Source organism: Heloderma suspectum, chromosome 2, assembly GCF_057233095.1.
Source record: "Heloderma suspectum isolate Gila_16-S chromosome 2, 16-S_ref, whole genome shotgun sequence".
Classification (NCBI taxonomy): domain Eukaryota; kingdom Metazoa; phylum Chordata; class Lepidosauria; order Squamata; family Helodermatidae; genus Heloderma; species Heloderma suspectum.
In genome coordinates, this window is record NC_139459.1 from 198,097,507 (window position 1) to 198,122,323 (window position 24,817).

The 24,817-nt window shown below is 46.6% G+C and overlaps 1 protein-coding gene and 1 long non-coding RNA gene across 3 annotated transcripts in view; both read left to right on the plus strand.

The window, feature by feature from the left end:
* Positions 1 to 236: 236 nt before the first annotated feature.
* On the plus strand, positions 237 to 12,798 carry LOC146353757 (uncharacterized). Its single transcript, XR_014788154.1, has 3 exons — positions 237 to 334; positions 7,880 to 8,023; positions 11,064 to 12,798. It is a non-coding gene; the product is annotated as an uncharacterized LOC146353757 (long non-coding RNA).
* A 6,009-nt stretch (positions 12,799 to 18,807) lies between these two features.
* Positions 18,808 to 24,817, plus strand: part of HLF (HLF transcription factor, PAR bZIP family member) — a 67,005-nt gene continuing 60,995 nt past the window's right edge. For both annotated transcript variants that reach the window (XM_084837231.1, XM_084837230.1), the window contains exons 1-2: positions 18,808 to 19,417; positions 22,782 to 23,117. In XM_084837231.1, the coding sequence (XP_084693357.1) occupies positions 19,312 to 19,417; positions 22,782 to 23,117 (442 nt within the window). In that variant the 5' untranslated portion in view covers positions 18,808 to 19,311. The remainder of the gene's footprint in view (positions 19,418 to 22,781; positions 23,118 to 24,817) is intronic.

Genomic DNA, 24,817 nt, shown 5'->3' on the forward strand with positions numbered 1-24,817 from the left:
CGCGCTCCCCAGGGAATTCCTCCCCTCGCCCCTGCCAAACGCGACTCTCTCTTCCCACCCTGCCCTCCAGCGAACATCATCGCCCTGCTCTGCTCCTCCACTCCGTTTACCCAGCGCACGCCTTTGCCCCGCCCTTCCCCCTTCCCATCCAATCCCCTCCACGCGTTCCTGGCGAAAACCCCTCCCTCAGGCGGCCCCTCCTCCTTTGTCGGTCCCGCCTCCTGGTCTAACGTCCCAGGTCAGAGATCCCGCTAGGGGGCCGGCGGCGGATGCTAGGCGGAGGACTCGCGCTGACGGTCTCTCTGCGGGACCACTTGCTATTGGCTCAAAGTAGGTCACCCCCCCCAACACACACACACACACACACACACACACACACACACACACACACACACACACACACGCGCACTCTCTCTTTCACGTGACCCCGACTGTCTGCGCCTCCGCCTGCGGACGGGCGGGGGTCCTTCAACGTGGGAGCACAGCTGAGCGGGAGGGGCTAGCGAAGGCGGAGCGCGATGCTCGGGTTCGCCTTCTGCCGAAGGGATGCAATGCGATGCGGGCGGGCAGGAGAGGCGCGGGGGGCAGGCCGGGGTTCTGCTTCGTCGGCCGAGGCGCCTCTTCCGCCTTCCTTTGCCTCCCGTGCTGCTGTAGTCGCTGTGGGATGCGCTTAGATGCTGTGGCCAAGGGCCTCTTTTTGCCATCTACTTAGCCCCCCACAGGTTAAGATTTTTGTAGGCATAACCCTATGCGTGTTTAGACAGAAAAAGCCTTTTTCTGTAAGCCTTGTTTCTGTCTAAACGTGCATAGGATTGCGCCATGTGTGTGTATTTTAATGTCCACCCCCCGTGCTGAAAAACTTACGAAGAGGGTGGGAAAAATATTATTTTTGGCCTCTCATCTTGCCCTCTACCATGAAGTAGCAAATCTGGGGAGGTGAGGTCTGCCCATGCCTAACCACGCTGTTAGATAAATGGAGCCTGTCTATTCAAGAGCAGTATACCTCCGATTTCCAGAATCTGCAGGGGAGGGGTGTAAGAAAAAAAAAGGGGGGCTAACTTCATCCTGCTCTGCTTGTAAACTTCCCAGGAGCCGCTGATTGGCAGAGTCATGCCGGTGCGGCTTTTATCCAGCCATTCACCCTGCCTCATTCACAGAATTTTGCATAACTTCCTCTTCAGTTTGTAACCCTCCTGTGTTTCCCCACCTGTGCTTCTGTCTTTTTTCTTACCAGTAGGAAGCCACTATGGAGGTAAAGTCGGATCTGCTGCTTGACATTTTTGATTGGTACAGTACTAGGAGCTGTCTGCCTGGAAGCTCCCTGCACCCTAGATAAGCAGTCAGATCCATTACAATCTGTTCTTATGAGTTCCATGTATCTCAGATCTTCCTCATTGTGAGGGATGCTTGGCTTTGATGTTCATATTACTGTTTTTAACCGGTGGTTTGTTTTTGTTTGTTTTTTACTATGCCTGTCTGGAGAAGAATGTTGTTTGGCCAGCCCTTTGTTAGATGGGACCATGGCTAATTGTTTGGGTTTGTTTGTTGGCAGGGGGTACATATAAGTTTCAGGAAACGCAACTCCTCCCCACCTCCACTGATGAGACTTAGCATATGCTACATCACAGTCTTGTTTTGCAAAAATGTTTCCCCTAGCCATAAATATATATATAAAGAGCTTTTTACACAAGGCTGTTAATCACTGTATCTGCTTTCAATTTCGTTGCAGAATTGAGATCCGAGCGCTATACAAACAGCTTTACCTTTCCTGCTTTTCCATTACATAAGCTCTAGGTGGTGCTGTGCTGTAGTGGCATATCACAATTACACAAGTAGGAAAATACCTTTTCTGTTGCTTTCAGAAATAATACTAATTTTCCCAGCTCTAAAAAATCTCAGGAAAGTGCTCTTAAAAAACAAAAGCAAAACTGGAGGATCATGACGACATCTAAAGAACCCATAAACAAGGAATCATTGAGCACAGAATAAATGCCTTGTTTAGAAAAGTTCAGAGGGAGACAGAGTCATCCTTCAGTACTTAAGAGTTGCCATCGTTTTATCTCATGAGTGTTGTACTGTTAATAGGTGCATGAAGCAAGTGGAAATTCATCAAGTCCCACTTCCCTGCATGTCTATACAGTGCTAGAATATTTTGCTTGTGAATTTATTTATGCCTATATTGGTGCAATAATTAAAGGAACAGGAACTGTGTGAGAGAGAGCTCTGTTATTTGAAGAACAACGGTGTCTTGTCACAAATGGGGTGTGTGTGTCCCTACAATGTGTGCTAGTAGATATATAATGGCCTCTTCCAGTTAAAGACCACCTCCCTCTTTTGAGACTAATGTGCAAACTGACCTGAGGAAAAGACATATAATCCATATGATTGTGAATGTGGTAACGAATGCAAACAACTGGAATGGGTTATCTGCCTCCATGAAGTTGTGTCTTCAGGAATATGTTGTCTGCTCTGTGGACCTGCATTTAGCACCTAAAGCAGGGGTGGGGAACCTTTGGCTTTCTAGATGCTGGACTACAACTCCCATCATCCTTGGCAATGCTGGATGGGGCTAATAGAAGTTGCAATCCAACAAGATCTGGAGGGCCGCAGATTCCCCATTCCTGATCTACAGAGTAGGGACACTCCCTTAATGGTGCTCTGAATATATGATTCCTTTAAAAAAAAAGGCTATGTGTGTATGTTTCTAACAACTTGAAACTTATTCTCTGGCTTGTGTTTTACTTGCAAAAGTTCTCCTGACTGATGCATTGGAATTGCCCATGCCCTGATGCAGGCATGAATGTGTGGCTTTATATAGTGATGAACTGAGTTTATTTCCATTCAGACCATGGAAGTTGTTTTCCGTTATGTATTGAAAATGTGTTTTGCGTTGGTCACTTGACTGGTCATCACAAGTACAAATCGCCATTCAGCACTATGTGAAAAGCCTTACTGTTTGTGGTTAGGATTGCCAACATTTTTTCTGTCAGGGCTCCGGTACCTTTACTAGTGATGTGACAGGTCCAAATCAGAAGGTGAGCTTTCTTCCATATCGCTGTATGTCCAAGCCAGGGGAAAAAATAACTGCAAAGAAAAAAAGAAGAGAAAAAAAATATTAGGAAGTGCATGCCAGCCAGCAGTTTGTACTCACTCGCATGATCAGTTGGCCCTATGGATAGTCAGCATGAATTACAAAAGGAATTCTACTTGCCATCATATGAATTAGGCCCATGGTGGTACGTGGCTGAAGTAGGATGTGCTTCTATTTTGAATTAGTATTTTTTAATCATATGCTTTATCCAGTGGAGGCTGGTGGTTCCAATGTCAGTGGGGTGGCGAATCTGCTCCGGATTTCAGTCAGAAGCAGCCTGAACTCTAAACGAGCCAGCTATCTGAGGTGTGGGAGCTACATTGGACAGCTCCTTTAGCATTCAGACTGCTGCTGGCTGAAACCTGGAGCGGATTCACCACCCCACTGACATCAGAACCACCAGCCTCCACCAGCTTCATTGGCAATATGGGGGAGCATTGGTTTCTGAAGCATGCTCCTCGTGTGCATCGTTTTCCCAGCCCCAAGAAAAGAGGTGTGTGTTTGCAGCGGGAGCAGCATCCTGTGCGTACCTCCGTGAAGCGGCCTGCTGAGGAGCAAGTTATCCCTGTTGCATAGCAACCGGATTCAGATGACCATGTAGAAGCCTTGGCTGCTGTTCCATGGTGAATTGTCACGTGTTCCACAGACAGTCGCTGCTGCTTAATTTGCTCCGCTGCAGTTTGCCAAGGCACAGCCCAGCTCTGTAATGAAAGCTTTGCAGCCGTCATGTGAAGGATGGCAGCTTCCATGTTCTTTCATCATAAATCTTGTTCCTCCACAGCTCATTTGTTAGGCTCCGGTGACTAATTTGTCTGAGAATCAGTTTGCCTGTCCCAGAAGGGTGAAAACCTTGGAGGCAAATTAGACGCCAAACAAAGCCTTGCGTATGTTATCAGGAGTATGAACAATAAAGAGTCTTGTGGCACCTCAAGGACTAAGAACTGTATTCTTCAAAAGCTTTCGTTAATCTCTAACCCAGTGTTCCCAAAGCTGGTGCCCTCAAGATATTTTAGATGTCAGCTCCCATTAGCCCCAGCCAGCATGGCCCATGGTGAGGGATGATGGGAGTTGCAGTCCAAAACATCTGGAGCACACTATTTTACGGAAGGCTGCCCTATCCTCCCAATAATACTCAGACGTTTACGTAATGTCTGTCAAGTGTCCAAAGTGGTTCCCATGTAATGTAATCTTTACTACAGCCCTGTAAGGTGGGCCACTGCTATTACCTTCCCCATATTACAAATGGAAGTTTGCAAGGGCCGGAGATAATGCTGAGAAGAGTACCTTGCCCAGTGCCTCGTAGTGAGTTTGTGTCTGAGATGAGGTTTGAACTGGATTCAACATGCCCTCCCGCTCTAGCTCACTACACCACACCGGCCCTGAAGTTACTGGTGTTTAAATAGCTGTTTAAAAAACTTGTGTCGATTTCTGAGTATTTAGGATACCCTGCAATCATAGTTTTAAATGGGGTGATGCTATGTTCTCATCCTCATTTTTCAGCGCAAAGGTTTGTTTTTCATTCGAGGTTTATTTTTCATCAGAGAGCTACAATGAACTGAATTGTGCACTTGCTGGCATACCCCTTGAAACCGCTGTGGAGCTACCGCAGCCTTCCCATCCTACCTGGTGCCTTCCAGATGTGTTGAACTACAACTCCCACCAGCCTGTCCTACTCTAGATTACGTCTTGGCTGTTCGCAAGCAAATACACAGGGTGGTACAGCAGAATAGTCAAGTTGGCAAGCAACTGGTCAAGCACGCAGGTTGCAGTCCAAGGAGGTTTAGGCTAAGGCAGGAGCGGTCAAAATCCAGGCAGAGGTCAGAACGCAGTGAGTCAGGCAGGCAATGAAGATCAGGCGGCAGCAGGAGTACTCGGGGTAAGCAAGAGGTCAAACACAGTGAGGGCACAATCCCATGCATGCTTAGACAGAGAAAAGGCCTACAACTCCCAGCATTCCCCAGCCAGTCCAAAAGGTCAGTAAACAGAGCATCAGTCACCGGGCACAATTCAGGAGGCACGGTACACAGCAGAGGCTGGATGGACCAAGTTGTTCCAACATTGGCTGGGCTTCTAGTGAAGGCTTTTAGGCCCAAAGCCAGCCAGACCCCACCCAGAGCTCAGCTGCAGCCATCAGAGCTCCCTTTCCAGAGCCTACTCTTGAGGAGTCCCTTTCTTCTGCAGAGACCTTTTCTGGAGGCGAGCACTCCTTCACACAGGAGGCCTTCTAGCCTGTCACTTGATGTGACGGTGCTCCCAGGGATCAGGGGGTGGCTCAGCTTCTGCCTCAGAGGCAGAGTCCCTTTCTCTTGACAGGGACAGCCCAGCAGCCACCTCCCTTGAGGGTTCAGGCTCCTGTGGGTCTGGTGGTCTGGGATACCCTGGGCTTCTGGGGCCTCCAGCTCCTCCTCAAAGGAGGACTCCTCCAGGCGAGCCTGACACAGTCCAAGCAAGCATGGCCAACGGTTGGGATGGCTGTTGTAATCTAACATATCTGGAGGCCATGAGGTTGGTGTGCCCTCCTTCCCGCGCTTCACTGCAGTCTCTGTTCCTACGGCTAAACCTAGCTACGTGCCTCGCTTCCCCACATTTTGTCTGTATTCAGGGCTGCTACCTTTCTTGCCCTATTGCTGCTGACTTTGTTCAATATTGTCAGCATTGCCTTTGCTGACAATATTGGGCAAAGTTGACCATTACAGAATAGCAGTTTTAGTAACCTTGGCTTATCCGAGAGAGAAGCTCTCTTATCAGAGAGGTTCGGCTATTGGGCAGTATAGAAATGAATAAATAAATCCTATTAAGTGCATGATATAATGTGGTGAAATAATGCAATAACATGACCACACAAAGCCTGGGTAAAATTTAGAGAATGGGGCTGAAAATTGTTTAAACTGCAAGGCACGCTAACGGCTGGACCAACATTGTAACTTAGAGTGTAATTTTGGAATAACCTAGGTGTTCAGCAGCATTACGACTAGGGGAAAACCATACGCTTCTATTTGAAAGTGAAGGCTGGAACGCCTTGGATTTTGCTCTGAGTCTCTGAGGCTTGAAGAAGCTTCCTAAAAATAGCCTGGTTTGAAATAAAATAGTGGAAGTTGCCCGTCTTATGACTTAGATGCGAAGCGCATGCACCAGCAGAGCTTTTGTGAAAGAGCAGTTTACAGTTTCCTTGTACAGATTGTGACTGACTCGTGACTCCATTGAAAGCAGCGGATTTAGTCAAGTGTAGTGCTGCCATGATCAGAGCCCTTGCATGATTCCATTTGTTCCGGAGGGGGTAGGAGGGGAGAGAATCCTGGTCTAATGCAGCCAGTAGTGCATGCCCAGAATAATGGAACACTTCAAAGATGGCCACTGTTAGGATGTGAACCCCAGGCTCATCCCCATGCCTTTCATGCCTTCCACCGTGTCTCCTTCTCTTACCCTCTTACAGCACAGCCAGACCAGTTTTGGATACTGGGCATGGTTTCTCTGGGCTTTCCTGTCCAGATGTTCAGGATTCATAAGGCCGCAATCCTATTTATACTTACCTGGGAGTAAGTGCCCATCAAACTCAGTGAGACTTAATTCTGAGTAGAAATGCATAGGATTGTGCTGTTATTCTTCACTGGTCCCCTAAGAATATTCATACTGAAGGACAGCATACAAATATATTAAACAAATAATTAAAATAAAAATCTAAAGTTGGCTTCCGGTGTTCCATCACATTCTAGCGCTGGGTCACCAATGTGGTGACCGTGGCACCAGTGTGCCCACCAACACCTGTACTGGTGCCCACTAGGCTCTCTGCCCCTCCTGATTTTTATTTTATTTCTTAAGATATTTTTTTAAAAAAATACATATTTAATTGGGAGGCTGGCTTGCTGCAAAGCAAAGTCCTGCCCTCCCGTGCCATCTTTATTTGGATTTGAAAGAGTGGTCTTGTGTTTTGGAGCTCAGGCCCCAACTCTGCCTTGTACTTAGGGCCTTGGACAAGTTGCTTTTTTGTTTTTAGTCTCACCAGATTGCCTTCTGGAAAATGAGTGTTCTGTTGTTGGCCATGCCGGCATGGCAGCCATTTTATGAATGGGCAAGGCACCTCCATGGCAGCCATTTTGTGAGATGACCCATGGCAACCTTTCAACATTTCAAATGTGCCCGTCAACCCAACCCCTGCCTAACTTGACTAAAACATGGAACTTGGGTTGGGGTGATATACAGATGAAGAGGCCAGGCTGTGCAGGTAGGAGCAAGCTTTCTTTTCAAAGTCTGGGCTCACCAGGAGCAAGAAGTAGGTTTAGCCTAGAGATGTTTGCAGAATTAGATCTTTGGGGATTCTGATGCAAAGTTCTGTTCTGTACTTCCCAGACTAATGTGTCTAATTATCCTTCAGGTTTTGCAATCCACTTCTCGGCTCAAAACACATACCAAAAATGTGTTTAAAAATGTGTATTTTAGGATAAAATACATTTAGATGTGCATACTTTGAGATAGAACAAACTTAGAAATGCATATTTTGGGAGAAAATACCTTCAAAAATACATATGAAGATACTATTTAAATACACATTTTCACGCGGATTAAAAAAATCACTGAGTAATGTGGAAACAGAATGAAATAGTCTTATGAATGAACTCATGCAAAATTGATATAGACCAGAAATAGATGGATCCATCCATTCCAAGCTTAGCCTCATTGATCCCAATTGTGTCTCTGAGTGCACCCTTTTATTTTCCTTTACGTACATGCTGCCTTGTAAACAAGCCCACAAAAGTTACTAGCCTGTAAGCATTTCTTTTTACTATTCAGCTGGCAGAGGAGGGACAGAGAACTGCATTTTCTATGACAAGTTCAGCGGAGGGACAGAGCACTCCATCTCTCCTTCACCAGTCTGCTTCCTTGCCTGTGTGGAATTCCTAGTCACCTATGGTGACTAGGCAAGTGCTTAAACAGGTATGTAAGTGACTGACTGCTATTCACTCTTATGGGGAAATTTGCAATTAAGGACACTGTTGAAATGAGACTAAAACTGTTCCTCCACCACCCTTAATGCTGGGAGACTCAGCCCTCATGGGCAGGGATTTCCATAGGGTGCTGCAAGTGTCTCTGGACGTGCTGTCCAGCCATAAGGATCCTTACAATAAACAAGCCCTTCCTGCTTACATCCCACCCCATCCACCGCAATAAGGGTTAGTCGGCTAGAAATAAAACAGCTTCCTTAACACAGCACTGTACTCCATGAACCCTTCACACAGGCTGAGTTTCTCTGAAGAAAACAATAGCAATGAAAGGAACAGAAATACTTACTGAGTTAATGTTTCCCTAGGAAGTCAAGTCAATAATTTCTCTTCTGTGTAACAGTACAGCTAAATGATCTTTGCCATGTTTTGCAAGCGTGTCACTAATAGTATTCTTCATGGCACCCCTCTTCCCAAGTGCTGTCTTTTAGATGCAGAATGGCACCTGTCCCATCAGATATATTACAGATGAAGCTAGGTGGTTTTTCAGAACATAACAGCCATGCTGGATCAGACCAAGGGTCCATCTTATCCAGCATTCTGTTCACACAATGGCCAACCAGCTTCCTGTGGGAAACCTAGAAACAGGACATGAGTGCAACAGCACCTTCCCGCCCTTATTCCTTGCTCGTGTTTTTGCTCCGCTTCCTCAGGAGCTAACTCCAGCTGTTCTAATTAGATGGCAGATTCTAGTAGTGGGATAGAAGATCCAAAAAACTGTTCATTTCTGGCAACCAACATAGCCAACCAATTGTGTAGTTTTAGAGAAAAGCACCAAATTGACACCATTTGTGGACTAAAACAGTGATCATTTTCAGATACTGGAGCATGTGATATTGTACATGTGTGCAAACGCAGAGCTGTTTGAAATATTGTTTCTATGTGAACATGGAATAATACACAGTGACTGATATATGAATCAAGACAATAGGACCACAGTTTACACAATCATTAAAAATATCGGGGTAGCTTTGGACAGTTATACAGTTGTAATTTTAATAACTTTTGTCATAACGCACACACATGCACATGCAGAAAGATTTGAAATATCATGTCTCTGTTAGCCACCTCAAATACTGCACAGGTTCATAAAAATCAAGTGGAAATCGGACACATGTTGAAAAATTATACTAGTTTTTGATTCAGCACACTCCTGTGCTGAGCAAGATTTTTTCAGGTGGTTCAATTTAGTTGCTGGCGCATTCTCCATTACAAGAGCAGTGCATGATAATTATTCTTTTTGCACTTGAAGCCCTTCTGACATCTCCTATATGTGTGATTGCATGCATGTAGAAGATATTCACATAAATTTTGCACCTTAAATTATACTCTTTCATTAATAAACGCTAAAATAGCTTAATTATCCTCTTTGATGGATAGTGTGACCAAATTTGCATGTTGTACTTGCATGATCGAATCATCACATAGTAGTTGATTTCATGAGGGGTGCCACCCATTTCAACCCCACCCCACCCCCACCCTGCACAGAATTTTTGAGCAGAAACCTTCCTTGGCGTAAGCTTAACGTGCCCTGGACGTTTGGTTGGGACTAGATTAACCGATCTTGCTTTATAAGCGTACAAACTCACAAATGCATCATTTTACTTACACAGAATTGACACGGCGCATGCTGGCTGTGGAAGGGTGTGAGAAAATTTGCACTGTGAAATTTTTGGACTCAACGACTATCACAGTGCAGAACACAGAATGTTATGTTGGTTGCCAGAAGTGAATTATTTCTTGGCTTTTTTTCTTTTTGCTGCCCCACTGTTCATGATTTACAGCCCAATCCTTTGCATGTCTACTCAGAAATAGGTCCTGCTGAGTTAGTTAGTTATTAATTAAATTTCTTAATCGCCCATCTGGCTGGTCACGCAGCCACTTTGGGTGATGTACAACAGCACAATTTAAAACAGTAAAATTATACATTAAAACATTATTTAAAAATACCCTAACCCACCCCAAATGCCTGCCTGAATAACCAAGTTTTCAGTGCGTGGCGGAAGCTCATTAAAGAGGGGGCATGGCGGAGTTCCCTAGGGAGGGAGTTCCACAGAGTGGGGGCCACCACAGAGAAGGCCCTCTCCCTCGTCCTCACCAGCCTGGCTGTCCTGGCTGATGGGACAGAGAGAAGGCCATCTGAGGCTGATCTTGCTGAGTGGCCTGTCTGGTGTTGCTGGAGACGTTCCTTGAGATAAGCTGGGCCGGAACCGTATAGGGTTTTAAAGGTCAAAACCAACACCTTGAATTTTGCCTGGATAACAACTGGTAACCAGTGCAACTCCTTCAGCACTGGAGTGATGCGATCATGCCGGCAGCTGCCTTTAATCAGGCGAGCCACTGCATTCTGCACCAGCTGCAGCTTCCGAACCATCTTCAAAGGTAACCCCACGTAGAGCGCATTACAGTAGTCTAGACGAGGGGAGACCAGGGCATGTACTACCGATGGGAGCTGATGGTCGGGAAGGTAGGGGTGCAGCCGCCGTATCAGATGGAGTTGGTACAATGCTGTCCGGCTCATGGCTGACACCTGAGCCTCCATGGACAGCTAGGAGTCTAAAATGACCCCTAGGCTGCAGACCTGGTCTTTCAAGGGTAGCCATACCCCATTCAGCACCAGGTCAACATCCCCCAACCTCCTCTTGTCTCCCACCTCAGTCTTGTCAGGGTTCCTCAGTCTTGTCAGGGTTCAGCTTCAGCTTATTCCTCCCCATCCAGCCACTCACCATCTCCAGACATTTAGGCAGGGATTCCACAGCCAACCCTGCTGAAGATTTGAACGAGAGGTAGAGCTGCATGTCATCCGCATATTGATGACACCGTGCCCCAAACCTCCTGATGATAGCCCCCAGCAGCTTCACATAGATGTTAAATGGCATTGGGGAGAGGATGGAGCCCTGTGGCACCTCTGGTACCTGCCAGAAAGGAAGGACCGGAACCACCGTAATACGATGTCTCCAATGTATCCTCTCCAGGCGGTCCAGGAGGATACCGTGGACAATGGTATCAAAAGCCGCTGAGAGGTCAAGAAGAACAAGGAAGGAGCGTTCACCCCTATCCAAAGCCCTCCTCATATCATCCACCAAGGTGACCAGGGTCGTTTCTGTCCCATGCCCAGGCCTGAAGCCCGATTGAAACGGATCTAGGTAATCGGCTTCTTCCAAGGCTGGTGGCATCACTCCCTCCTCAAGGGAGGCGTTCACCACCGCCCTGATCCCCTCACCCAATCTCTCTCTGCAGCTCATAATGAGCCAAGATGGGCAAGGATTAAGTAAGCAGGTGGTCGGCCTTACAGATGAAAGCACCTTGTCCACTTCATCAGAAGGAAGAAGCTGGAACCGATCCCACAAAACTGGTTTTCCACAGGCCGCCTCTCACTTGTTAACTGTATCCACAGCGCATGGAATAACACTCCTGATCCGATCAATTTTATCCACAAAGTGCCTTGCCAAAGCCTCATGGGAGGCGTTAGAATGCTCCAGCGGTTCCGGAGCAACTGGACCAACCAGGCTCCGGACCACTTGGAACAGCCTCCTGGGACAGCACTTTGCAGACACAAATACAATGGAGCTTACTCCCAAGTAGATGTGCATAGGATTGTACTATTAATGTAGTTTTGGCACCTACTAGTCAACATGTATAAAAATGCCTAACTTTTCTATATATGCCTAACTTGCAAAATGTCACATGTCAGAACATGACACGAGAGTGCCTTTGGATGCTTGTACTATTACATTTTATATCCTCCCTTTCTTCCTTGGAACTCAGGATAGTGTATGTGGGGTTCCCTGGAGGTGTCCTATCCATGCACCAAGCAGAGTCAGACCTGCTTAACGTCAGCAACGTTGCTGCATCATGCGCCTTCAGACCATGTTCTGAGTGAAGGGTCCAGTTCAAATGCTTATGTGACCTGTGCGTCAGTATTTTGCATTTCACTTGTGATCGCCAAACACTCAAAACATCTCTGCTGGGGTGGTGTGCATGAACCAAAAGTGGGTCTGGTGGGGTAGAAATGTGGGTGCAATCTGTGCTAGAAGCCAACCATTCTCCCCCACCACGCCCACCCACTTGTAGTTCATAGATGCTGAGCCTTTTTGGTGTTGGGATTTCTAGTGACTAGACTCATCTTGTCGACTGGAACGAACAGTTCATTTCACAGTCAGAGAAGGAGACAGGCCTGCTTGGCTTTCCTGTTTAGCAGAAGATTATATTTCATCTAATAAGATTGTACTGTGTGTTTTGCTTTGGGCTGAAAACATACTCAAAATAGTTCAATTGTCCTTTTCCTTCCTTCTCAAGGTTTCCCTTTTCTAATCGTAATCTCAGATTAATATTGTGTATCAGTATTTCCCAGGTTCTCCATTCCTCTGAGAGCTTATATTTCTGTTTACTCTCTTTCTCTCTTAACCCTAAACCTCATAAAGGCTTCTTTCTGTATTTATTTATGTGCATATCAAATAGAAATGCATTATGTACCATATCTCCACACACAACGGTGCCAGCCATTTTCCCCATTGGTGCCAATCCCTCCTGTGCTTATGTAATTAAGTGTCCAATAACTAGCAATTTGGGTATTTTTACACACCGTGGCTATGTTTAATGTTTAATCTAGTGGTTCTTTTTCGGCGGGTGGATTGTAACTCACTGTGCCCTTGTTATGTTACACTCTGAAACTCTCCAAATAAATCCATTGTGTATTCGTGCTCCGGGGTCCTGAATAGCCTCTCAGTCATTGTTTCCAGCAGGGTGCACTGGGACAGAGGTAGAAAGAAAGTGGCTCTCCACATGTTTTGGACTTCAACTCCCAGCATTCCTGGCCATTGGTCATGCTGGCAGGGGCTTCTGGGAGTTGAAGTCCAAACATCTGGAGATCTACCTTCTTCCCACCCCTGCATCAGGATGCGTTTTGTCTATCAAATACTTGCTAGCTACTTTAAATCTTGAGATTTTCAAAGCTCTTAGATCATACACAGGAAAAACAATGTAAAACAGTGGTCACACTGGTCTGTAGCACAGAAAAGGGCTCCTAAAGTGGTGATGGGCAGGCTGATCCTGTGGTCCTTTGTGTTGGCAGACATCATGCCAGAGCTACTGCATAAAGTTGTGATTCAAGGCATGCCCAGCAGCAGAATCAACAGCTCAGCAGTAGCTGCAGAGATAAAAGTGAAGGTAGCAACACTGACCAATGTTCCCACAGAATCCCTGGAAATTCTGCTGCCACCCATCAGTCATGATGTTGCGCATTGACCCTGCCCCTGCATTACCCATGAAGGGAAGGTACCAATCAACATGTAGCAATAGCCGGACCATGATGTGACTGATCCTAGTACAACTTCTATACACAACACACAACCAGGCAGTCGAAAAAGATCACAACACCTCCACCTGCCTGAGAAACAATGGTACTGTTAGTAGGAGGATAACATGAAGAACCCACAGGTACCCCAGGGGAAAGACCCAGGCCCTGCTCTGGAAACAGACGATGTCTATGTCATGGCATGATAAGGGGAGCCAGCATTTTGCAAGTGAGAGGGAGGTGGGGCTACACACGCAAGGCAGAATGGGAGCTCATAGCCACCTCAGGAAATCAGAAGCGGAGTTCAAATCCCACCTCAGGTGGGTGCCGATGAAGTATCCTCTACAAGGCACAGCTTACTTTGGGGGAATCCTATTGGCAACATGAACCTCAAGTAGGGGTGGGTGGGAAGGAGAGGCAGGATCAGGCCCAAGCCTCCTGCTCTTCCGAGGAACACTCTATCTGCGTGACCAGGTGGAAACAGACCCCTGAGAGGGTCTTTCTAATCTTCCAGGAAACACCTCTGGGAAGTCTTCCTGTGGCCCTCCAGGTGTTGGACTACAACTCCCACCTTTGTCCATGCTGGCTGGGGCTGATGGGAGTTAAAGTCCCACAACATTCGGAGGGGCCGTAGGTCTCCCACCCCTGTGGGCCTACACCTTTCTCCTTCTTGCTATGCTGCGTATGGCACTGCCTTCAGCCATATAGCATAGCCCCGAAGGGGCCCTATGTGGAGCTGTAGCCCAGTGGAAAGCTCTGGGTTAGCAGCATACAAGAGGTTGCAAGTGTGTTCATAGTTTTGGTCAGAAGGATTGGGAAGAAAGATACCTAGGAATCCATTGCGACAGCCAGCCAGTGACTGGCAAATGACCCGATAGCCTTACTCAGGTAATGTTTGGCTTAGCCACGCCCTAGGACAAGGATAAACAACCCAGTGACCTCTAGATGTTTTGGACTACAACTTCCATAATCCCTGACCATTTACCAAGGAGGCTGGGGCTGATAGGCATCACAATCCCAAACATCTGGAGGGCACCAGCTTGCCCTAAGATGACTGGCCTTTTGTCTTCATCCCAATAGGGGCAGGTCAGACAGTTGCCTCGGACGGGATAGCACGATGCAAGAGGTAGGTACCAGCTATGGTCAAGGCAGTCTGGACTCTAGTGTTGGTTATGGCCCAACTGGCTCTGGTATGAAATGAAATTTCATCTCAGAATCCCCTGTGATGTTGCAGGAGGTTCCAGGGGCATGCTCTGCACTTGTACGGGGAGCATGTCTGGAACCTCAAGAGTGGCAGGAGACCTTGAATCATGTCTGGTGAAGGCGAGTTGCTTAGCAGAAAGGGGGAAAGTGTACTGCACAGGTTCAGAGTGCCCCTTTCCTCTTTACTGCTACATTTTGCAGGGACTATTCTCTAAGCATGTCCAGGGCAGGAAGATCTATTTATTTTTATTGATGATTTTATTGTATTTCTGTACCACCTTTCTGGAACCAACCAAGGTAGTTTATAAAAATTTGGAAAACAAACATTATAAACAAATAGACATAGTAAAATGTTTTTTAAAAACCACCACCTTAAAAACCGTAACAACAATTTTAAAAGCCAGGTTAAAAAGATGTATTTTGAACCCCTTCCTGAATGCAGAGAGAGTGGGGACCAATCATAACTGCAGAGGGAGCATGGTCCAGAGTTTGGGAGCAACACAGGAGAAAGTCCTTTCCCACGTGCCCAACAAGTGGGCCTCTGTAAGCAAGGGCATCTTCAAAAGTGCCTCTCTAGCTGATCTTAGCAACTGAGCAGGTTCATACTAAGATAGGAGGTCCCCTTGATAGCCAGGCCAAAATCTAGGGTACATCTGGTAGCATGGATCATATCTTGAGCCAGGATTTTGTGGACCAGGGTGGAGCAAGAGTAGAATCAAGCAGGCCAAAATCAAGCCTGACAGGTTATGGATTGTTGTTGTTCAGTCGTGTCTGACTCTTCGTGACCCCATGGACCATAGCACGCCAGGCCTTCCTGTTCTGCGCTCTCTCCTGGAGTGTGCTCAAGTTCATATTCATTGCATCGGTGATGCTATCTAGCCATCTCATCCTCTGCCGTCCCCTTCTCCTTTTGCCTTCAGTCTTTCCCAGCATCAGGGTCTTTTCCAGAGAGTTTTCTCTTTGCATTAGGTGGCCAAAATATTTGAGCTTCAGCTTCAGTATCTGTCCTTCCAATGAGCAGTCAGGGTTGATTTCCTTTAGGATGGGCTGATTGGACCTCCTTGCAGTCCAGGGGACTCGTAAGAGTCTTCTCCAGCACCACAGTTCGAAAGCATCAATTCTTTGGCGCTCAGCCTTCCTTATAGTCCAGCTCTCACAGCCATACATTACTACTGGGAAATCCATAGCTTTGATTAGACAGACCTTTGTCGGCAAGGTGATGTCTCTGCTTCTGATAGGGACTGGCAAAATCTGCTACATTGTAAGGCAAACCTTGGCCAAACCTGGAGTTTACTAGCCTTTTGGCCATGATACTGGTTACCTGATAGAACACAGTTTTACTGGTTTGACCAATACATTACTGGCTTAGCAACAGACTTCAAGCGTTCTGACTGTTGGATTGATGACTCCCAGCTTTGGACTGCCAGCTTGTGCCTTTAAAAAATACTTGAGCTACATAGGCTTTGACTGGTCAGGGAAGAGGGTGGAGTCTGGAGTATTTGGAAGCTCAGGGGAGGCAGAAATTGGGTCATGGGGTGGGAGGGGCACCTCCTGCTTTATCTAGTTGGTTTATTCCACAAAGGACTTGATCCTAACCCTGAGGCACAAATACCACATGGGCAGGTAAAATACCTGATGGTTGACAACCTTCCCCTGACAGTATGAAAAGCAGTTCCAGCTATTGAGCCTTGCCTCAAGAAGAACCAAGCCTACAGTTGCCAATATCTGCACCAGCTTCTTTAGCTGTCCCATTTAACTGCAGTTTGATTTAAAGCATTTTTTTAAGTTGTTTTAGGCCACCTCTCAGTAAAAGTATCAGGTTGGCAATAATAATAATAATAATAAAATCACAGTTTTAAAAATCAGGACATTTAGCTACATGCAACGAAAAACAGCACCTCCTGATTCCTGGATATCAACCCTCCACTGAAATCACAGGAGCAAGCCAGGCCTCCCACTTCCATCTCCCACCACTGGCAATGTAATAGCCAACTTGACAACTACAACACATTATACCTGGGTCTGCCCTCGAAGACTGTTCAGAAACTTGAGTTAGTACAGAATACAGCTGTCAGCAGTGTGTCACACCAATTCTAAATGAGTTTCATTGGCTGCCTTTTCCAGGCCCAATTCGAGGTGCTGGTTCTTACCTTTAAAGCCCTAAATGGTTTGGCACCAAATAACACTTAGCATTGCCCTTGGAGATGCACGCAGGAGTGCACAGCAGAACCTCCCTACTGTTTTGTTCTGGATACCTTCCCTGGAACAGAGCTAACCTGAATTACACAGGAACAGCAGCAGGAACATCTGCTCCTGGCAGGAGGTACTGCCATCTAACCTCCCCCAGGGTGCTAACACTGCCATAGCCATGTCAGCCATGGGCCTCTCTCAGATAATATATGGCCCAACACACGTGGCTGGGCAAACTTTGGAGCTGTTTTTCATGCTGGATTGGGAGAAAATTATCTGCAGATGGGGGAGCCAGTAGTGACTCCACTGGCATGGACAGATCATTGACCAGTTTTGACCTTCAGGCCACCTGTAACCTCTGCAGGGGTGGGGGGGACCAAGTTTGATGGTCCGCTGCAGGAGGCTGATCAATCCAGGTGGATTTCTGAGGTCTCTTGGAGATTTTCCTGTGGGTCTAGCTGGCAGTCCTGCTAACGTCCTGGTCACCACTTAGAGTGAGAAGATGACTTGGGCTATCAATATGATTGCTCCCAAACATCCTCAACCTAGTCGTAGAACCATGTCAGCTCCTTGGTGTCGTCCAACAGAGCTCTTTCGGGTGGTTGAAGGCCTCTTGGGTGCAGGCTTTTGAATACAACAGCTTGAACCTTCAAAGGCCCACTGTGAGCAATTCCCAGACATTTAGCAGATAAGGTCGCTCGTATTCACGCCGGCTTGGATGCCATTGTTTCGACAGAGTCTCAGCTGGGTGGGGTTAGGGCACCATCTAGTCATGTTATGGATACCTTTCAGTTTGTGCAGCCTGAGGAAGTGGACAGACTGCTTGGAGGGCTGAGGCCTGCTACTTGCGCTTTAGGTCTTGGTCTATCCTGGCTTGTGAAAATTGCCAGACCTGGGCTGGTCACCTGCATCTCTGTGGTGGGAAATGCCTCCTTGAGGGACGGCGAAGTCCCTGCAGCTTTGAAAGAAGCGGTGGCGAGGCCCTTGTTGGAAACAAAACAAAACAAATGTAGGTCCTACGGTTTGGGATAATTACCACCTGGTATTCAATTTGCCATTTCTTGGGCAAGGAGCTGGAGTGTGTGGCGGCCTCACCGCTATAGGCGGGGTTGGGTGAAGCTGATTATTTCGATCTCTTCCCATCACAGGTCATGGTAGATGTGCAGATGCCCTTTATAAATGGGGCAAAACAACATCACCAAATTGTGACTGTGGGGCTGAAAAACAAACTATATATAGTTTGTCACTATATATAAAGGTAAAGGTAAAGGTGTCCCCAACCAGTCGTGTCCGACTCTAGGGTGCGGTGCTCATCCCCGTTTCTAAGCCGAAGAGCCAGCGCTGTCCGAAGACGCTTCCGTGGTCATGTGGCCGGCATGACTGAACACCGAGGTGCACGGAACGCTGTTACCTTTCCCGCCGAGGCGGTGCCTATTCATCTACTTGCAGTTTCTTGCTTTCCAACTGCTAGGTTGGCAGAAGGTGGGACTGAAGGCGGGAGCTCACTTCCAGTCTGCAGTTCAGCGTCTTAACCACTAAGCCACCGCGGCCCCTATATATACACCAACATATAAGTGACAAGAGTGTCAAAACCGAGCCTGCAGTGGAGACTTTGCTGATTTCTTGGCTGTGACAACAGAAGTAAAAAAAAACTATATCTGTAACCTAGGCACACGTTTGTAATGTTCCTGTCTATATTTTATATTTTACATTTCGTGTTTATTATGCTCTCTGTTTTTACTGTAATGCGATGTAAATGTGCCATACGATAGATAGATAGATAGATAGATAGATAGATAGATAGATAGATTCAGGCCAGGTTAGGGGCAATGCTGGGCGTCGCAGGGGTTCCTCTGCCCAGCCCTGCATGGGCCTGCGCCTTAGCGCCCCCCCGCCGCTGCGCCTCTCCTTGCTTCTCCCGCACAGGAGCAGCGAAGCAAAGCGCTAGGGGAAGGAGCGGACTGAGACGAAAAGCGGCTGAGGCGGCGACGGCAACCAGGGATTTAAGCGCAGCCCGGAGCTCCGGGGCCTGGCGGGTGCCTCCCTGCCCGCCCACCGAGGAGCTTGTGCGGGGCTTTGACGTCATTCTTGTCAGCGCGGCACATGGGTGTGCAAATGCTCTGAGCGCCGCGCAGGTGGCCCCAGGCAGCTCTCGGGTCTGGGCGGAGCGAGCCGCTGGAAAGCGCAGCCTGGCTGGCGGGCAGGCAGGGTTGCCTCTGGCTTGGCTTGGCTTTCTTTTTTTCTTTCTTTCTTTCTTTCTTTCTTTCTGGTTTCTCCCTCTCTCATCTCCTGCTGCTGCTGCTGCTGCTGATGCAAAGGGCGATCAAGAGAGCAAGAGGACGTCCCGATCCCTTCGGAGCAAGCTCGTCGAGGAAGACCCGCCCCTTTCTATTTTTGAAATTATTATTTTAATCCCCAAAATTGGTTTGGGATCGCGCCCCCTCCCCCCTCCCCCTCCTGCTCCGTCTTGGTTTTAAAAAAATAAACATAAATTCACCGAGAAAGAGAGAGAGACACACGCACACATACAGAGAATGGCTCGACCTCTTCCTCTGAACCCAACTTTCCTACCTCCAACTTACGGGGTGCTGAAATCTCTGCTGGAAAACCCGCTCAAGCTACCGCTGCATCACGAAGACGGTGAGAATGATTTGGGTGCGGGGTCGGGGCGAGGGCAGGGGACCGAGGGAGAGAGACGTTTTGTAGGAGGTTTCCTCAGCCCCCCCCCCCCCGCCGCCGCCGCGCCGCCGCCGCCGCGCTGACACCGGATTGAATCCGTTTTAACCGCGCGCGGATGTTCAAAGTAGCGATCGCGCTAAGCTGCAACATCGAAGAAGCGTTGCGTTTCACGGAAAAATCACCCTAAAATAAGTTTGCCCAGCAAGGCAGAACGCGGCGAATCCTCCGCAGCGCGATCCCTAAGCAATCGTTCATATCTCGGCTCTCTGAGGCTCCAATCTTCTAAGCCTACTCAATTCTTTGGAAGTAATCTCTACTGAACGACGTGGGGCTTACTTCCAAGTAAACACGCATAGGGTTACGCCGCGAGTTCAGTGGTACATAGACCGATTCCAGTACTGCAGCCCCAGCCTGTGTGTTTACTTGGAGGCAAGCCCCATTCAGTTCAGTGGGCTTACTCCCGTGTAAGTGTACCTAGGATGACAGTTGCGCAGCCCGATCCTGTGCACTCTGAAGTAAACGTGCATAGGATCGCAGCCATGGGGATCACTTTCAACGAAGTATGTATAGGATTGGTCTTTAGTTTACTGTGATATATAGTGAAATAATAAGCAAACGTTTGTTTTTGTTTTTATCATCTTATCTGAGATTTCTGCGACAAGTTGAAAAAGGGCAAGAGGGATGTTTGTTTTTTCTTGAAGCGAGTTAGAACACTAATTCTTAAAGAGATACATAATTTAAAACAGAGAGTTAAGGTGTGAGCATTTTTACAGTGTATTCCTGTGCATGTTTATTTAGAAGCAAGTCCCTGCTTTCAGTGAGGCTTACTCCTGGGTAAGTGTGTATAAGATTGCAGCCATAGTAGTTTTAAATAGCAATCAACTCCTGCACTCGTTTTATTTGGAGGTGATACCGATTTCTATGGACCTTTTACTTCCAAGAAAGTGTGCCTAAGATCGCAGCCAGAAATAAAAATATTCAGTTTCTCTCTCTCATATGGGGGATGGATTTAAGCATGCACATACACACACATAGACACACACAGCCTCAAGCCTGTCTACTACAAATTTTAAAAAGTTTTGAGGGCTGGAGATATACAATATATATTTCAACTATGTGGATCTGCATGTAAGCAAAACAGAACCCTTTACCAAATAAATCCTAAAATCAATAAAGTTGCAAGAGGTTTTTCTAAATCTGTTAGTTCAGTCCAATTCAACACCTTTCTGGGGTTTTAAGAATGTATGTGACATAAACTTTGTGCTATTGTTTTTTTAACATAGAGGTTGCAATCCACATCCCATAGCAACTGTGCTCATTCATAATTGTCGACTGGGCAGCATGCAATATTTCTCTGATTTCTCGGCAACATTGTGTACCTACCACTTATGTTGTTTTTCCGTTCAGTTCAGTGATATTTATATATTTGCTGCACGGGCTGATCCAACTCATGTTTACTTTGAAGCAAGTCAAACTTTCTTCAGTGGGACTTACTCCCAAGAAAGTGTTCATAGGTTTGCAGTCTTTCATCTTGTGAATGACACGCAGTATTTAGTTACAAGGACAACCCATAAAGAAGGGCATCAATAATTTTCCTGGAGGTAGTATATCTAAAAGGAAAGTTCGGGGGTGGGGGGAGAATAGATCATAGCAAATCATAAACAGTCAGTTATTGACACCCTGAGACTTTTTCAGTCCTAGAAACAACTGTGGTTGGTAAACATTCAAACAAAACATATATCAAGATGTTGGCCACTGTGTCTTTTGAGAAAGTTGTTATAGCTTTCTTAGAAATTTTGTGTGCCTCTTTGGCCAGCATAGTGACTGCTACAATGACTTTCTTACATTCTCAGTCTTAAACTGTCCGTTTACATGGAAGTGAGGGCCAAACTACAGTTATGTGAGAGATCCTTCATTAGATCTCTTTTTACTTTTTATACTGAAATATAGCTGTGGGAATCTGAATTTTTAATCACAGTGGCAGGGAGAAAGGATGTGTTAACCTTTCCTCCCCAAAGCCATTTTCCCAATCAAAAATCCTACTCCCACCCAGGTTGTCATTTCCCCTATGGTATATGCCTTTCCAAGGGGGCAAACAGATCATCTGTATTCTTGATTTTAACCAAATGTGAGGTTCAAAAAATCCTAGCAGTTGGGAGGAGATTTAGATCAGGAAAACCATCCACAAAGGAGTGAGGAAGGAGGTTCAATACACCTTTCCCCATCGCTCTATTGCTTCTGAAATTCATTTAACAACAACCATTGGGAGAACTAATCATAACTTCCCTGGGTAATGTGTAGTTTGACCTGCAGTCTCATGGTGTTCAGTTGAATTTAAGAAACCCTAAGCAAAGTTTCATTAAAATCTATGGGATTTACTTCCGCATAAATGACTTTTGGCTTGTGCCTGCTTGTCTGGGTCTTTGCAATTTCTTCATATTTTAGTTTGCAGATTCCTCTGTTTGGAGGTGTACTCTATTAGGGTACAGTCCCATACACCGTTACCCAGGAATAAACCCCATTGAACTCAATAGCAGCTACTTCTGAGTAGACATGCATAGGATTGCATTATTATTTGCCAGTTTATTTTAGCTTAATTTTAACTGTCCTGTCTTGGGAATTAAAAAGTTTAATATCATCTCCCCCCCTCCCCCGGCTACCATTAGAGACAGTGGTATAGCTCTTCACCTTGTAAGCCAGGTTCAACAGCTTTTAAACAGCAAACAACCCAGGTTATGTTTTGTTTCTTCAGGCCTAGGCAACTAGGCTTTTAAAAAAGAGTGTAAACTTTTTTTTAAAAAAAGACTAAACTTTTAAATAAAAAGCTCAGCTCTAGTCTTCTTAAGGGAAGTTTTTTCCATTTAAGCCTCATTGAAACAAATAGAAAGCCGCGTAAGGGTGACACTGTGATTTTGCACTGCTCTGATTCTTTTTGGTGGGATTTGCGCAAGCCAACTTCCTGGTGGATTGTGCCCTTGTCAGCAACTCCTGCTCTGATTTCCCCCATTCTGCCTTCTGGTATGAATGTTCTGATGAAAACTTGGAGTGTTGTTGTTTGAAGCTTACATTTGCTCGAAGCTAAGATGAATTGTTAATTAAAAGCAGAGGCAGGAACCATGCTTAGATTTAATGAGTTGAAAATTTACCCTTTTAAATGCTGCACCAAACATAGAGCCCGAAACAGAGAGATCTTAGTAACTGTGAAATGATTAGCTCTTCATTTTCTCATTGCACAAAAGAGTTTAAAAATACCTTTGTGAAAATACTGACAGAGTTGAAAATACTGACTTTTTCTTCCCCCTCCCTGCCCCCCCTCCATTTTTAGCATTTTATAAAGACAAAGACAAAGAAAAAAAGCTGGATGATGACAATAACAGTGCTACTGTCCCGCAGTCCGCTTTCCTGGGCCCTACATTATGGGACAAGACACTTCCATATGATGGTGATACTTTCCAATTGGAATACATGGACCTGGAAGAGTTTCTCTCAGAGAATGGCATTCCACCCAGTCCGGCCCAGCATGACCACAGCCCTCACCAACCAGCTCTTCAGCAACCTACCTCAGCAACACCTTCCGTCGTGGACCTCAGCAGCAGGGCATCCACATCGGTCCACCCAACCATGGTTTCTCAAAACTGCATGCCAAGTCCAGTCAGGCCAGGTAAATCTGCCATATGATCTTTTACTAGGGACACTCCAGTGTCAACAACCGGAAGAATCCTTATTACTTTCAGGTTTTGGACATCCATTGGCGCTGAGTTGCACGTTACCAGCAGTCCACATGCGGCCCTTGACATCCTGGTCATGAACACAATTAAGCCCCGGTCAGGTGATACATATATGGGGGTATGAGTCAGCATGCCAGCCCCAGCATCTCTGTTCCCGCCCTCCCTGTTCCCAACCTTGCCATGTTGAGCTTCTTCCTGCATTCATTTGAACATATGTAGAACACTCTTGCGTGACCAGGAACCCTGCATTCAGGTGAACACGATTAGAAGCCCCCTTGAGAGTTTGCTGCTCAACATAACAAGGGTGGGAACAGGAAGGGTGGGGCCAGCTGGGGTGCGGGGGACGTTGGGGTGGGGTCCGTGCATGGGGTCCTGCACCTCCTGAACAGGGCGCTAAACTAAATCCCATTGATTTCGCTGGAGCTTCCTTTCAAGGGCCAGCTCGTAAGGTTCTAGCAACAGGGAGGGAGCTGCTTTCCCATGCTATTCCAGTAACATTTTTTCCAGGAATCCCACAAGTGGGGCCTGTCACCCTCTGAACTTGGCCCTCTCCATTCCATGAGGCCAGCCAATGTTACTGTCATAAGAACTGTGTCATTGGCTCCACCCCCATAGTTCCTTGATCCACAGCACCATGGGAAGTGGCTCCCCGTACATCTGTAAGTAATGTATGAATCACCCATATGTTTCAGTGAGCCCAAACTCACAGCCTTGGCCTATTCTTTTCTTTTCATTTTTTGGACAAAGCTTCTTGGCTCTTGCTTGAATCCCCCAACTCCCAGCTTCTATGTCTGTTTGAAGTTTCTAGCTCAGCCAGAGAGGGGTAATTCCTGATACTAAGAGCAAATATTAACTGGTGATGGAGGACCTAATGGGTGAAATTCTAGAATTCCCAAGGGATTTTGAACAATAAAGATGCAATCCTATGCAGGTTTAGACAGGAAAAAAAAGCCTACAACTCCCAGCATTCCTCCAGCCAACCATGCTAGCTGGGGCATGCTGGGAATTGTAGGCCTTTTTTCTGCCTAAACTTGCATAGGATTGCACCCTTAGTTCTTCATCGTGGGAAATAACTCATAAAAGTAGCTACTCTAAAATGCAAAAAACATGGTAAAGACTGTGCCTTCCATGTAAGGATTTTGCAACATGCGAAATGGGTCTTGGATACACTAGTGACAACACGTGTTTGACAAGGGTTTGGCCCACAATGTCACCACTTGCTTAGAAAGGGGCTTGCCAGCCTGGATTTCCAAAAGGAGGGATCGCTGGGGCATCATTTCAGAAGACGCCATCTCAGCTCACAGATTGAAGACTGATGTTGTGAGAGAGAAAGGCAAGACTTTGACCCCGGTGTTTTCCTAATAAAGCTTGTGGGGACAAGGGACGGGGGGAGGGATTTGCAGGGGCAAATGAGTAAGTGGGGATGTTTCCTTTCACTGCAAATGTTCCATCAGGTTGTGTCTAAATTTTTTTTCCCCTCTGGAGCTGGGCTGTGAAATGCAGAAGTAAGCTCAGCTAGGAGAAGGGGGTAGGGATGGATGTGCAGTGGAGGGTTAAGCACTCCTCCCTCCCACCCCGATTCTCCCTTGCTATTGTACCTCTCTGCCACTGCATTTGTGTTACTGTGGCAAAT